General features: G+C 38.9%; 1 protein-coding gene and 1 pseudogene across 1 annotated transcript in view; one reads left to right on the top strand and one right to left on the bottom strand.

The window, feature by feature from the left end:
• Positions 1–5,753, bottom strand: part of Gdpd4 (glycerophosphodiester phosphodiesterase domain containing 4) — an 83,831-nt gene extending 78,078 nt beyond the window's left edge. Inside the window, exon 1 of the mRNA XM_042690371.1 lies at positions 5,587–5,753. Coding sequence (XP_042546305.1) covers positions 5,587–5,730 — 144 coding nt within the window. The 5' untranslated portion in view covers positions 5,731–5,753. The remainder of the gene's footprint in view (positions 1–5,586) is intronic.
• LOC122116612 lies at positions 615–1,365 on the top strand (annotated as a pseudogene).
• Positions 5,754–16,620: the final 10,867 nt, after the last annotated feature.

The following is a 16,620-nucleotide window of genomic DNA, read 5'->3' as shown; positions in this document are numbered from 1 at the left end:
TTAAAGGTGCATGGTCCTTTTCTTACTCAAGTGTGTTAACCATTTGACCCTATACTACTATATAGCTCGCCAGAAGGTCCCATCAATGACTTAAAGGAAGAAATGCCTTCCATGAAGCTAGGCCACTGGCCACCACTCTGCTGTATCAGAGCTCTTTACTAAGAAAAATCAAGCACTACTTTTACTAATAATAGAGGAGAACCATTATGCTCACAAACACACTTCCCCTTGAGAACTCTTGATTACAAAAGCATCTACTTGCAGCCAAACCTCATCCCACCCCCGCCCCCCACAAGGTTAACTTTTATAAATATAAAAGTGAATGTCTGGAATCTCCAAGCAGCCATTGAGGGGGAAGGGACTGTGGGAATGTGTATGCATGCTTGTGTGCATATGTAGATATGTGGACAAGGAGGTAGGGGCAGTTAAGGGTCTTAACTCCTTGGACTCCATTTGCTATTCTTTTTTTCTCCTTTACACCTATTTGGTGGTTATGGGCATTTATATTTGCTTTTCATTCATTTCCAAATCTTTAAAAAAAATTTAGGTGTAGGGGTAATAGGAAAGGGAAGGAGTAAGGGAGGAGAGTAGTAGCAGAAGAGCAGGACATAAAGATGAAGAAGAGGATTGGTGTGGAGTTAAGGAACAGAGCCCTTGAGGAGGTAACAGAGGTAGTCCTTGACAAATGCCTGTATGTCAGGAGAGACATTGAAGGCCTTAATGACACTTTTAAAGAACTAGAGTTTCTGAGTATGGCTAATGTGAAAGTAAATTCACTGGCCCAGCTCCCCAGCTTGAATAAACTTTGAAAGTTGGAACTTGGTGACAATATAATTTCTGGAGGTCTGGAAGTCCTGGCGGAGAAGTGTCCACATTTTATCTACCTCAAGCTGAGTGGAAACAAAATCAAAGATCTCAGTACCGAGGAAGCCCTGCAAAATCTTAAAAACTGAAACATTTTCAGTTGTTTAACTGTAGATTACAAACTGGGAAGATTACAGAGAAAGTATTTTTGAGCTGCTGCAGCAAATCACATACATATATGGATTTGATCAGGAGGACAACAAAACAACAGACTCAGAAGAGGAAGATGATGAGGATGAAGATGAAATTGGATAGGAGGAGGAAGAGGAGGAAGATGAAGCAGATTTAGAATTGGGAGAGGGAGAAGAGGAAGTGGGCCTTTCATACTTAATGAAAGAAGAAATTCAGGATGAAGAAGATGATGATGACTATGTTGGAGAAGGGAAAGAGGAGGATGAGGAAGAAGATGAGGCCTTCATGGAGAGAAGAGAAAACAAGATGCTGAGGATGATGGAGAAGAAGATGACTAGATCATTCTAAGATTCGATTTCCTTGCTCCCCTGGGTGGGTAGCAATGATCACATCTTCATTGCTTTTCATGTATTTCTCCCTACCATAACTTTTACAGAAGTGTGGTTTTACTATTTTTGCCTTATCATTCCCATTAAGATTTACTAGTTTGCTAATGATGATGTTGTATGTAGAGGGGAAAAAAAGTCATTAACTCCCTCAACTCCTCCATGGTGACATACTCTAGCAATCTATTTGGAATATTAATTTCTCTAATTCAGGCTTACTATCTTAAGACAGTTTTTAGCCCATAATTAAAACATGATCAATTTTACACAGGTGTAGTTTGGTACATTTCCTTTGTTAAGGTTTTAAGATTATTTATAAATTAATTAACATTACGGTCAGCTCTAATATGAAAGGAAAAATAGCCTCTTGATTAATAAGGTGATTATTTTTTAAGAGGTGATTCAGATTTTTAATTTGAAGGCAGTGATTTTTACTTTTCTATTATTGGCTTTGGGTATTTGGGGGCCATCTTGTCACTTGAATAAATTGGAGAGAATCAAAGTTCCATTTAGCAGTCAGTATAGTTCATGGATATGGGGGAAGTTCTACTCAGTAATATAGTCGATGAGTTTTATGGCAACTGAGGAGATTTTGTTTTAGAAGGAAAAATTGCTTACGTTAAGTCCAGAGACATGCAGGCCGCTCTTTCTTCAGGCTGTAGATTATGCATGCCAGTGGTGGTTTATTTTCTTTTAGAAACACAGTCTCCTCTCACTTCTTTATGATCAGCTTCCCTTCTAGTTTCATTCCCTCTCCTTTCCCAAAAGAAAGATGGGAAACTTGTGGCTAACCAGAAAACCCCTAGTCTTATACCTCAACTACATTTTCAGGCTTGTCTGGGTTTTAAACAAAGTGGGAGAATTAGAGAATTTTTTGTGGTTGGTAACATGTAATGCTATATCAAGATAAAGAAAAGTAGAGGAGGCTTTAGGAAGTAGCATTAGTATTTATTTTTGTTTTTTGCCAGAGTTAGGGCTTGAGCTCAGGGCCTGGGCACTGTTCCTGAGCTTCTTTGGCTCAAGGCTAGCACTCTACCACTTGAGCCACAGCACCCACTTCCAGCTTTTTCTGTGTATGTGGAATTGAACCCAGGGCCTCATGCATGAGCCACCTTCCCAGCCCGAGACAGTCGATTTTTTAAATTGGTTTTCCAAATGATTTGGAAACTGACCTTGTAAAGTATCTGTAATTTTTCTGAGTTTAGTAGGCAGCTGGAATATTTGAAACTAAATTGATATGAAAATTGAGATTTATTTTCAAATTATTTGCCCATTAAAAATAGAAAAATATTTGTGATTATTGTGTCTTTCCTTATATGGCTACTAACTAAAACTTGAGAGTAGACAAGTCTATCTCCCTTTTGTCATTGAGGTTCTATGTTTAAGATAACCTTGGCAATTTAAAATGTGTTTCTCTTTGTTTTGCATGTCTGTAAATTTTTTCAAGTATCAGAAAATTAGCTGATATTCTGCTTCTCTCTGAGACACAAATCACTGAGTATAATATTGCTGTCACTCCTTTTTTTAGCTTAAGAGATATAAGTTAGTGCTTAAAAATAAGAGTTATAAAGTTTGGGAAAAACTAAAAAGGCTGCACAACCGGCTGAAATAAAACACTTCAGATAAATTTTGTGGGAGAGATTGAACTCTCCAAAAGTGAACATTTTCTCCTAATTTTATCAATTGAAATATTTGTGTTAATTCCTAAAACTTGCTCACTCTGCCAATTATAAAATCCTTATTTTATTTTTGGCGGGGAGCCAAGTGTTTAATAAATGAACCTGCAGGAGAACGTCTTATATTCTAGCCCTATTATTCTTCCCATAGTCCCCCAAAGATCCTGGTCATCTCACAGTACAAAATACATCTAGTTCATTTCCACGAATCCCCCAAGTCTTAGTAGTTTCATTATTGTCAAAAGTTCACATCCACAGGATCTACTGAGAATCAGAGAAATTTGTTAGCTGTGGAATCCTGTACTATGTAAAGGAAAACAAATTATATACTTTCAACATACAAGGAAACAGAGTAAACACTCATTCCAAGATGGTAGAATGGGAGGAATACAAAGGAGGTATATAGAACATGGAGAGACCACAGCTCATTAAGGCAAACATTACCACATCATGACATCCACAACACACAATGGTGTGAAGGGTTCACCAGTTGGCATGGACAGTCCTGCTATAGACTTGCTGTTTTTTGTCCAAATAGCTCCTTTCTCGTACTGGCTTCATTCTTTGTCGTTGGCTATCCTGACATATTCACTATAATGCAGTTATCAGCGAAGCTTCATCCTCAAAGATTCATGTATTGCCCTCTGAGGGGTTGCTTGCAGGACATCTGATCCTGACATACATTGCCTGGCATCCTGTAATTTCCTTTGAAGTATGGGCGGTAGCTTCCATCTCTCCATGCCTTCAAAAAAAGCACCTCCTGGCCTTCTTAGATGGGAGATTGAAATGTTTAAGTATAATATTATAAAATGTGAAGAATGTATGAGTATTAGTCACCAGGAGAAAAAGTCGCTTAGTTCAAGTATCCTAAGTGGTCCTTAGGGGAAAGAATCAGAAGTGTAGTGGTCAATATTGCAAGTAAGCATGAGATCTAATATGATGAAAAATAATGATACTGCTTCAATGTATGTTGGATGAGCCACTATTTCTTCTGAAAGGGCAGGTTTTTAGTCAGAAGAATGCTAGATTAATTCCATACAAACATGCCTGGTTGACAGCGTGAAAGGAAAGTTAGTGTAAAATGCTTAAAGTGAAATATATATATTGACTTTCTTATCAATCATCTTATTATGCAATCAAAATTAGAGTTCTTTGGTTTGAAAACTACACTTAGAGCCTCCAAATAACTTTTAAGACTTCCTTAGTTCTGGTGGGTGGTATTTTCATGCAAATAAGTAAGGGTGGGTTTATATTTTGTAGAACTTTTATTTTCTGTTTTAATGTTCTTTCTATAGCAGTATGAATATAATGTTAAGTTCTTCAAGAATCTCTCCTTAAAATTTTGAATACTTTTGTACAACTGTGTTTTGAATAAAGCCATGACTGTTAAAAGCAAAACAAAACAAAATAAAAATGTCAGGCATGGTGGCTCATGTCTATAATCCTAGTTATTCAGCAAGCTGATATCTGAGGATCACGGTTTGAAGCCAGCCTGGGCAGGAAAGTCCATAAGACTCTTCAATTAATTACCAAAAGTGCCCAACGTGGAGCTGTGGCTCAAGTGGTAAGAGTGCTAACTTTGAGCAGAAATGCTCAGGAACAACACCACTAAGGACTGGCGCACACACACACAATAAATGCAAATGAATGATTGACATAAAAGAGACAGTATAGGGCTAGGAACGTGGCTCAGTGGTAGAGTGCTTGCCTCACATGCATGAGGCTCTGGCTTTAATTCCTCAGTACCACATAAGCAGAAAAAAAAACAGAAGTGGTGCTGTGGTTCAAGTGGTAGAGCGCTAGCCTTGAGCTGAGGAGCTGAGGGACAGTGCCTAGGCCCAGAGTTCAGGCCCCACAACTGGAAAAAATAAGGAAGGAAGAAGGAAAGAAAGAAAGAAAAGAAAAGAAAAGACAAGACTAGAGTGAGGGACTGGAGGTGCAGCTCAGTGGTAGAATAACTGCCAGACATGTGTACAATTCACACCACCATAAAAAAAGAGAAATGAGGAGGAGAAAGGATAGGTGTGAAGGGGAAGGGAGAATGGAGGGAAGAAAAAGAGGGGAAGAAGAAGAAGAAAGAGACAGGGGAGGAGGGTGGGAGGGGAAATGAGAAGAAAGAGGAGGAGGAGGAGGGAAAGGAAGAAGGGAGGGAGAAGAACAAGAGGAGGGAAAAGAGGAGGTAGGAAAGGGAGGGTGAAGGGTTAGGGGAAAGAAGGAAAAAGAAGGAGGAGGGAGAAAGAAAAGGAAGAGGGGGACAAAGGGGAAAGGAACGAGTTGGGAGAAGAGGATGGGGAAGAGAGGGAAAAGGAGGAAGAAAAAGGAAAAAAGCGGAGGAAGATTGTGAGGAAGAAAATGATTAAAGAAAATGAGAACAGCAAGTCCTTGGTTCAGTAAGTTTAACTTGACTCTAGAATTGACATAATCCTTTCCTGGATTGTGTAGCCTTTTGGCTCCTCCATTCCGAAGGTTCTAATGAGCTATCTAATGGACACATCCAGATCATGTTCCCCACATCTATGAAACAGTACCCGAGAGCAGCAACAGGATCCAAGTTCCGTTTTATCCCACTCTTCGTATGCCCAGTCACAACTGTAGAAGCCAGTAAGGAAGGTGATGTAGCATCTGTAATTGAAGATGCGTGTAATCCATGTTTCGTTGGGATCATTGGTCATGGGTCTTCCTGACTCACTCTTGGGCTCAGTCCTCTTGGCCGCCTCAGCCATGATTCATTCTTTTGCTGAAAGAACAGAGAAAAATCAGAACTAAATGTACTAAAAGCCAACTTCAACAGAAAATTCTAACAAAGATAGATGAATACAGTGATAGATGACTTACAAATAAGGATGATAACATACTGGATCTACTCTTGTATATTATCTGTACACATCTGTGAAAGCCCCTCACAAAGGAGGTGACAGAACAATATCCAAGGCTCATATTGGGCTGGAAACAGCTGTCAGCTAGAGCAAAACATCATGCAATATACGCGACTTTGGGCAACACACTCAGAATTACAATGCCTCAGTAGTAGAGAAAAATCAGGCATACATTAAAGGTTATTCAAGTCTGGTAACAAAGCAAAAGGTTAACTTGCAAAGTCAAATTAACAATGGCCAGCACCCAACTGAAAATGACCAGCCATATAAAAAAAAAAAGCAAGGAAACACAATTCATATGAAAGTGTGAGAAGAGTGTGGAGATTAAACAAACCATCATAAATGTTTCAGATTAAAAAATGGCAAGCAAGGATATACCTATATTCCATGTTTAAGAAAGTAGAGAAAAATAAGTATAAAAAAAACACAAGAAAGTATTTTCCCAAGTTTTAAATTTAACTCTAAAACATGAACAATATAATTCATTGAATTATGTAATATATACACACATTTTGGGGATTAAAAGGATTGGTGTGGTGATACATGCCTACAATCCTAGCTACTTGGGAGGTGGAGAATCAAGGATTATGATTCAAGACCAGCCTGGACAAAAGTTATTGAAATCCAACCTTAAAATCAAACTGAAAAGCAAAAGAAGTGGGATATGGCTCATGTGGTAGAAGGCTGGCTTACAAACGCAAGACCCTAAATTAAATCCCCAGTCCCTTTCTTTTCTCTCTCTTTCATTCATTCACACGCGCACGCGCGCACACACACACACACACACACACACACACACACACACACACACACACACACACACACACACACACACACACACACACACACACACACACACCAGATTATAGAACTTCAAAATTTGAAAAAAAAAATGGAGAGTAATTGCAAGCAGATTAACTACAAAGAGTCTACTAATAGAGAGAAAGAAAAAGAATTTAACAGCTGGAAAATTTCCAGAGCTGATGAAAACTATTAAACCCACAGATCTGAGCATCAAAAAAAAAAAAAAAAATACTCCAAGGAAAAAAGACATTAAGAAACTAAATAGTGGCTTAGTGGAAGAGTGCTTGCATAGCATGCATGAAGCCCTGGGTTAGATTCCTCGGTACCACATACACAGAACAGGCCAGAAGTGGCACTGTGGCTCAAGTGTTGGAGTGCTAGCTTTGAATAAAAGCTCAGGAACAGTGCTCCGGCCCTGAGATCAAGCCCCAGGACCGGCAGGGGAAAAAAAAGAAACTACAATATTTATCATATTTAAGTTTGCTTAAAAAGCACAGGTAAAGAGGGAAAAAAATCTTAGCCTTGGCCAGAGAAAAGGACAAGTACAGAGAAACAAAGAATAATCTCTCCATTCTTTCAACAAGAATAACATCTTGTTCCAGGCATTGGTAGTTCACACCTGTAATCCTAGTTACAAAGGAAGCTGAGATCTGATTGGTGCTTGAGATTTGAAGCCAGCCCAGGAAGGGAAGTCCATGAGACTCTCAACTCTAATAAACTACTCAAGAAAAGCTGGAAGTAAAGCTGTGGCTCAAGTGGTAAAGCAGAACAGCTCAGGGACGATACTCAGGCACTGAATTCAAGTCCCAGGACCAGCACAAAAAAAGAATGACATCTTATAGAAACAATAAAAATTACAGGACAGTGGTATAACAACTGAAAGAAAACATTACTGGTTGACCTAGAATTCAAAACTCAGAAGAAACAAATTTTTAAAAATCGAAGTGCTTATTTAGTCTAGCATTGTGGCACATGCTAATATTCCCAGTTCTGTAGAGGCCTAGGCTAGGAGGGTCATGAGTTCAAGGATAGCCTGGACTCTATAGTGAAAACCTACTTCCAAAAAAAAAGGAGAGGGGAAGGTAGGACTTGTCTACCTTGTACAAGGTCCTCAATTTGTTCCCCAACACCACAAAAAGAAAAATGTTACACAGTATGAAAGAAAAAGGTACCATATGGAAATATTCATTTACATAAAGAAAAAGGTACACTGCAAATATATGATATAAAAATGTTCCTTTTATTCATAAAATCACTTTAAAAGTTAATATGCTATAGTATACTTATTTACATATATTGAACCAATCTTGCATTCCTGGAATAAAACAAACTTGATCGTAGTGAATGATTTTTTTTATTAGTTGTTGAATTTGGTTATTTTTTATTCTTTATTATTTTGTTGGTCGTGGGGCTTGAACTCTGGGTATGGGTGCTGTCGGTCAGCTCAAGGTGAGTGCTCTACCACTTGAGCCACAGCACCACACCTTTTTTGGTGTTAATTGGCGATAAGAGTCTCAAGAACTTTCTTGCCTGGGCTGGCTTTGCACCTCAATCCTCAGATCTCAGCCTCCTGAGTAGCTAGGATTACAGGCATGAGCCACCAGCACCTGGCAGCAAGCATTTTATTAATGAGCTTTGTATCTATATTCATCAAAGATACTGGTTTATAGTTCTCTTCCTGAGTTAGGTCTCTGCCCAGTTGTGGGGTGATCATAATGCTGGCTTCATAGAATGAGTTTGGTAGTGATCCTTCCCTTGTGATTTCATGGAAAAGTCTGAAGAGTATTGGTGTCAGTTCTTCTTTAACGATCTGATAGAATTCAGCTGGGAAGATCAAAGGAGGGACAGAAGAATGGAGACAGGAGAGGTGGGTGAATACAGTCATATTCAATGTATATATGTGAAAATGAAACTAGGTAAAGAGGGGATGAGTCGGGTGGGGATGAGTAGAGTTGGAAAAGATAAAAAGGGCGACATTGATCAAGATGCATTGAACACACAGACTGACTTGAATTGAAATACTTTGTAAAACTAAAGATAATAATAACAATAATTTTTTAAAAAGTTTAAGCTGGGTGTTAGGAAAATGAACCCTTAGATATGTATTTTAATGTTTTTTTCTTTCATGCATTTGTTTCTAACGCATTTATAAGATTATCTCTGTTGCTTTGTATGTCCCTCCCCCACAGTATAACCCCTGCTTTCACTATATTTGATGTCAGTATAACTTGTGGAGGAGATGGGGAAAAACAAGTCGTTTAAGGATACAGAGAAGTACAAGTTGTCATGTTGAAAACGAGCTTTACAATGTTGGTGCAGGGTGGGGGGAGGCTGGGAAGGGATGTGAAGGGTAAACAAAGGAGGAGGCTTCAATGCTTGATAAGAAATGTACGCATTATCCTGCCCATGTAATTGTAACCCCTCTGTACAGTATGTTCACAAAAAAAAATTAAATTAAAAAAAAAGTTTAAGCTGGGCACCAGTGGCTCATGCCTGTAATCCTTGTTACTTAGGAGGCTGAGATCTGAGAATCATGGTTCAAAGCCAGCCTGAGCAGGAAAGTCAGTGAGACTTTTTTTTTAATAAGTTTTTTTTATTGTGAAAATACTGTACAGAGGGGTTACAATTACACGAGCAAGGTAATGAGTACATTTCTTATCAAGCATTGTTGCCTCCTCCTTTGTTTTTCCCCTAACATCCCTTTCCTCCCATCTCCACAACTACACTTCCCTCTTCTCCCCTTCACTGAGACGCTTATCTCCAATAAACCACTAGAAAACTGGAAGTGGTGCTGTGGCTCAAGTGGTAGAGTGCTTGCCTTGAGCTGAAGAGCTGAGGGACAGCACCCAAGCCTAGAGTTCAAGCCCCACAACCGACAAAAAAAATGTAGCAAATGAAATGGTATCATAAATATCATTCAATCAAAAGAAGGCAGTAGGGCTAGGAATGTGACTTAGTGGAGGAGTGCTTGCCTTGCATGCATGAAGCCCTGGGTTCCATTCCTCAGCACCACATAAACAGAAAAAGTCAGAAGTGGCGCTGTGGCTCAAATGGTAGAGTGCTAGCCTTGGACAAAAGAAGCTTAGGGACAGTACTCACGCCCTGAGTTCAAGCCCCAGGATTGGCAAAAAAAAAAAAAAAGGCAGTATAAGAGAAAATAGGATTCAAAACACAGTCATACATAATATGGCAGAAATAAACCCAAGTAGATATACATAAGTCTAAACACCTAAACACTCCGATTTTTTTTGGGGGGGGGGGGGGTCCGGTCATGGGGCCTGAACTCTGGGCCTGGGCGCTGTCCCTCAGCTCTTCAGCTCAAAGCTAGAGCTCTACCGCTTGAGGCACAGCGCCACTCTCGGCTTTTTTCTTTTTGCTTATGTGGTGCTGGGGAATCAAACCCAGGGCCTCAGGCATGCAAGGCAAGCGCTCTACCACTGAGCCACTTTCCCAGCCCCCCAGTCACTGATTTCTAACTCTAGAACTGGTATGTGTCTCATACATACACACAAAATAAGGTAGACCATAATAAAAAAGACAGCTAGGCACCAGTGGCTCACGCCTGAAATCCCAGCTACTCAGGAGGCTGAGATCTAAGGATTGCAGCTCAAAGCCAGCTCAAGCAGGAAAGGCTGTAAAACTCTCATCTCCAATAAACCACCAGAAAACCAGAAGTGGTGCTGTGGCTCAAGTGGTAGAGTGCTCGCCTTAAGCTAAAGAGCTGAGGGACAGTGCTCAGGCCCAGAGTTCAAGCCCCCATGACCGACAAAAAACAAAAATTAATCAAACAAACAAAAACAAATGCTGAGTGTAGGGTGAAAACATAATATAGCCACTGTAGAAAAACATAGCTGAGATTTGTCAAAAAATTAAAAAGTAGAATTACTGTTATGATCCAGCTATCTTACTACTGGCCACATGCACACACCTACAAATTTAAGCATCATATTTAAACATCGTGTTTATTGAAAACTATTTGCAAAAGCCAAGTAATGGAATAACCTGAGGTGTCCATCAATTAATGTGATATACCGAGTATGGTTAGATAGGAAGAACTAGTTCTAATCTTCTATGACACAGCACAACTATAGTATACAAGAATTTATGAATTATTAAAAAAATCACTAGAAGTGTCCAAAAGTTCCTACCACATACAATGATAAATGTCTGAGATAGAAATGCTAATTACTTGGCTGGTAATAGGTGGCTCATGCCTGTGTCCTAGCTACTCAGGAGGCTAAGATCTGAGGATCAAACTAGCCAGGCAGGAAAGTCTCTGAGATTCTTATCTCCAATCAACCTCTAGAAAACTGGAAGTGGAGCTGTGGCTCAAAGTGGTAGAGTACTAGCCTTGATCAAAAAAGCTCAGGGACAGCACCCAGGCTCTCAGTTCAAGCCCCATAACTGACAAAAATTAAGAAAAAATATGGGCTGGGAAGGTGGCTCAGTGGTAGAGTGCTTGCCTTGCATGCATGAGGCCCTAGGTTCAATTCCCCAGCACCACATAAGCAAAAAGAAAAAAAGCCAGAAGTGGCGCTGTGGCTCAAGTGGTAGAGCGCTAGCCTTGAGCTGAAGAGCTGAAGGACAGCGCCCAGGCCCAGAGTTCAGGCCCCACGACCGGAACCCAAAAAAAAAAAGAAAAGAAAAGAAAAGAAAGAAAAAATAAATGCTAATTACCCTTATTTGATCATTATGTATTATATACATGTATCAGTTATATGTATCCATAAATGCACACTTACATAACAATTAGAATGGACTGTGTACACAATGAAACATTATTCAGCCATCCAAAAGAATAGAATCCTCTCAATTTCAGTAACATGTGAGTTCTTAGAGGACATTGTTTTAAGATAAATAAGCCAAGTGCAAAATGCCAAATACCACATATTTTTCTCATATGTAGAATCTTCATTTATAGAAGCTCATGATAGAAAGAACAAGAAGAGGAAAGACAAAAGGAGGGCCACCTAAGACTTGAATGATTACAGTTTGAAAACAGCCTATGGATAAAAGTCCAAAAGACTCTGTCTTTGATTAACCAGCAAAAAATGCTTGACTTGAGCTTGTCTGAGTAAGCAAATTTAAATAGAGCGTGAGGCCCAAGTTCAATCCCAATACCAAACACTCCCCCCCCCAAAAAAGAGGAGGAGGTTAGATAATAAGTACCAACATATAGTTACATAGGAGAAAAAAAATTGCACAATAAAGTACAAAACAAAGTTTGTAACAGCTTATTATTATTATTATATGCTGTATAAAGAATGACGAGTCCGCCGGGCGCTGATGTTTCATGCCTGTAATCCTAGCTACTCAAAGAGTCTGATATCTGAGATCCCAGTTCAAAGTCAAGTCTGGGCAGGAAAATCCATGAAACTCTATCTCCAAACAAACCATGTAAATGAACCCATAACGAGAAATGAGATGGAGGAAGTAATAGTCTTCCAACAAGGAAAAGCCCAGATCCCAATGAATTCACAACTGAATTCTACAAGACCTTTAAAAATGAACTAACACCAAAAGTATTCAAACTTTTTCATGAAATAGAAATGGATCACTGCGGGGCTGGGAAGATGGCTCAGTGGTAGAGCGCTTGCCTTGCATGCCTGAGGCCCTGGGTTTGATTCCTCAGCACCACATAAACAAAATGAAAAAAAGCCGGAAGTGGCGCTGTGGCTCAAGTGGTAGAGCTCTAGCCTTGAGCTGAAGAGCTGAGGGACAGCGCCCAGGCCCAGACTTCAGTCCCACAACCGGGCCCCCCCTCCAAAAAAGAAATGGATCACTGCCAAACATTTTATGAAGAAAGCATTACGCAAAACAAGGTAGGGACCAATGAAAAAAGAGAACTATGGACCAAGGTCTCTGATGAATATAGATGCAAAGCTCCTTAATAAAATACTTGCCAACATAATTCAACAGTTAATCAGAAAAATTATGATCCAGTGGGTTTTGTCCCAGAGATGCAAGGCTGGTTTAATATACATAAGTCAAAAAAGGTAATATACCACATTAACAGAACTAAAGACAAGAATCACATGATCATCGCAATAGCTGACGAAAAGTCCTTTAACAAAATCCAACATCTGTTCTTAAAATTCTGGAGAAGCCAGGAATACAAGGAACCTAATTCAGCATAATAAATGCTATATATGACAGACCAACAGCCAATATACTAAATGGTGAAAAACTAAAACCATTTCCTCCAAAATCAGAAACAAGGCAAGAATATCTACTCTTTTTATTTCTTTTTAACATAATACTAGAATTCCTAATCAGAACAATAAGACAAGAGAAAGACATAAAAAGGATCCAAATATGGAAAGAAATCAAACTATCCCTATTTGCAGATGTATCTAAAGAACCCTAAAGACTCTTCTGGAGCTGGTCAATAACTTTGGCAAAGTAGCAGGATTCATGATTAACCCACAAAAAATCAGTAGCTTTTCTGTATACCAACAATGTGCAGACAGAGGGGGAAATCAGAAAAAGAATTTCATTTGCAATAGCCTCCAAGAGAAAAATTAGGAATAAACCTAACCAAGGAAGGGAAAACTACAATATTCTGAAGAAAAGACACCAGGCAATGCAAAGACTTCTCTTAATGGATCAAAAGAATTAATATCAGGAAAATGGCCATTCAGCCAAAGGCAAATTACAAATTCAATGCAATATCCATCAAAATCTCAATGTCATTCTTCACTGAGGTAGAGAAAAAGTTCCAAAACTTCTTAGGAACCACAAAACACCCAAATAGTAAACCAACAGCTGGGCAAAAAAAAATCAATAACGGATGTATCACAATTCACTAACAAAAACAGCTTGGTACTGGCATAAAAGCAGGTCTGAAGACCAATGGAATAGACTAGAAGACCCAGAAATAAAGCCATATACTTATTAAAATACTTACTAATATTTGATAAGAGAAATATATGTTAGAAGGACGACAGTCTCTTTAAGAGATGGTGGTGGGAAAACTGGACATCCGCATGTAGAAGACTGAAATTGGATTCCTGTCGGTCACCTTGTGCTATCAATTCAAAATGTATTAAAGACCTCAAAGTCATACCTGAACCATTGAAACTAATATAAGGAGTAGGAGAAACTTATTGGAATAGGCAGAAATTTTCTGAAGAGAGTTCCAGGGGATCAGCAAATAGGAAAGAGACTTGACAAATGGGATTGTATCGAATTAAAAAGTTTCTGCACAGCAAAGAACATGGTTATTAAGATAAAAAGACAGCCAACAGACTGTATACATTGAAAAGGGCCTAATACACAAAATACTCAAACTGCTCAAGAAACAAACCCAACCAGTTAATAACCCAATCAATAAATGGGAAAAGGAGCTAAATAGAGACTTCTCAGAAGGATGGACAGTAAACACATGAGAAAATTCTCAAGACCCCTGCTCTTAAAGGAAATGAAAATCAACACAACATTTAGATTCCATGGCATCAATGTTGGGGGAAAGGAACCCTATGATACTGTGGGAATGTAAACTAGTACAGTCACTCTGGAATGAAGTTTTAAGAGTCCTTAAAAAAAAACTAAACATACAATCCAGCCATACTAGACTTAGGCATCCAGCCAGAGCATCACAAGTCAGGATATGGTAAAGACACTTGCACAGCCATGTTCACTGCTGACTACTCACAATAGCTAAGTTGTAGAACCAGCTCAGATACCCTAAAACAAAAGAGTGGATCAAGAAAATATGGGACACATATACAATAGAATTTTGCTCATCCATTAGAATAATAACATTATATCATTTGAAGGAAAATGGATGGACCTAGAACAAATCACAGTAAGTGAAGTCAGGCAGGCTCAGAGAGCCAAATGGCACCTATTTCATATGTAGACAGCTAGGTCTAAAATATAAGCATACATGATAACATATACAGAGTTTAATGCATGCATACAAAAACAAATTAAAGGATAGTGTACGTAGGGGAGAAATCCAAAGGCATAACTCCTCTGAACAATTAACATACTGTTTATCAAAATGAATACTAGGAAGCAACAAGTTTTTTGCAGGGAGACCAAGAGGAAGAACAGGAATGAAGGGAGGAAGGGTAAGCAAATGTTGTCATTATATTTAATATACATTACATAAAAACTGAATTATGTAACTTGATAGGGATGAGAGGAGGAAAGTGGGGAGACTAACAGAAGAGGTCAAGAAGTATTGTACTCATAACCTGACTTAATGGAATAACCTGTTTATACACCTACTTAATAACTTTAAAAGTTAAAAAAAAGGAAACAAAGCCAGCACAAGTTTTAGATATGCATTGGTGCATGCCTGTATTCCCAGCTACTTGGGAGGCTGAAGCAGGAGATTTGTAAATTCAAGCCCAGCCTAGGCAACATAACAAGACTTTGTTTCAGAAAAACAAAAAACAAAACAAAACAAACACCTTCCACACTACACTAAATCCCACATTAAGAAGTCTGAACCCTATAGAGGCTAATCATTTTCAATCAAGTGTCATCTTAGTTTCTTAATAGGCTTTATATCTCTTTGCTTTACACTGGACCTCTACTTCAGCTTTTTGCTCATTAACTGGAGAAAAGAGTCTCATGGACTTTCCTGCCTGGGTTGGCTTTGAACTGAGATCCTCAGATCTCAGCCTCCTGAGTAGCTAGGATTATAGACATGAGCCACTGGCACCTGATGTACGCCCATCTTTTAAGATAAGACCCAAATTTCTTTTTTTTTTTTTTTTTTTTGGGTCCGGTCGCAGGGCCTGAACTCTGGGCCTGGGCGCTGTCCCTCAGCTCTTCAGCTCAAGGCTAGCGCTCTACCACTTGAGCCAAGCACCACTTCCGGCTTTTTTCTTTTTGCTTATGTGGTACTGAGGAATCGAACCCAGGGCCTCAGGCATGCAAGGCAAGCGCTTTACCACTGAGCCAACTTCCCAGCCCAAGACCCAAATTTCTTAAATACAGTATGTATAATTTCTAGATTAGAACCCAGCACAATAGTTATAACAAAAATAAGTAAAAATACAGTGATAAAGGATTTCACATCTGGTGTAAAGAATGTCTGGCCTGACAAATCCTGTGGTTCACAAAGGGACAGATGCTGTCTTTCTCTGTGGCTGGTCTCCCTGCATGGCTAATTTTGTATAGTCTACTAATGATTTGATAAATATCCAAATTGTTCCACCCCTGGCATATAGCCTCCACACCTCACCCTGAATACTTTCAACCACCTCTAGGTTATTGTAATACCTAACACATTATGAATGTCACAGTCATAGTTGCTACATGTAATAGTTGCTACAAGACAAAAATATGTACATGTTCACTACAGACACATTTTTTTCTGGATATTTTCAACAGATAATTGATTGAGTTGTAGATACAAATTCCCAGGAAAAAAGGAAATGTAACAGCAGAACAATTCTGAAAAGCAATGGATTCCTAGGATCCAAAACAAAGCTCTAGAATCAAAACATTAGAGAAGTGGCAAAAGGATAAACTATTGACAAAGGTATCATTAAGTGAAGAATAGTTTTTATTTAAAATAATCATCTGTAAATAAATACGTTCAATTCACAATTCTATACTTTTTACAAAAAATAAACTTGAAGTGGGCATGGTGGCACATTCTTTTAATCCAAGCAGGAGGATAACAGGTTTGAGACCAGCCTAGGCTCTCAGATGCTGTCTATAAATAAATTAATTAATAAGATAAATTATAAAACCAACGTGAGTGCTTGTGGCTAATAATTGTCATCCTAGTTACTCAGTTGGCTGATGATTGAGGTACAAAGCCAGCCAAGGCAGACAAACATGAGGGATTCTTATCACCAATTAAACTGCAAAATGCCCAAGTAGAGTTGTGGCTTAAGTGGTAGAGTGCCAACCTTGAGT

Source organism: Dipodomys spectabilis, unplaced genomic scaffold (assembly GCF_019054845.1).
Source record: "Dipodomys spectabilis isolate Male_0828 unplaced genomic scaffold, ASM1905484v1 ptg000003l, whole genome shotgun sequence".
NCBI lineage: Eukaryota > Metazoa > Chordata > Mammalia > Rodentia > Heteromyidae > Dipodomys > Dipodomys spectabilis.
Note: the sequence above shows the minus strand (reverse complement) of the source record. Positions and strands in the feature narration are given on the sequence as shown.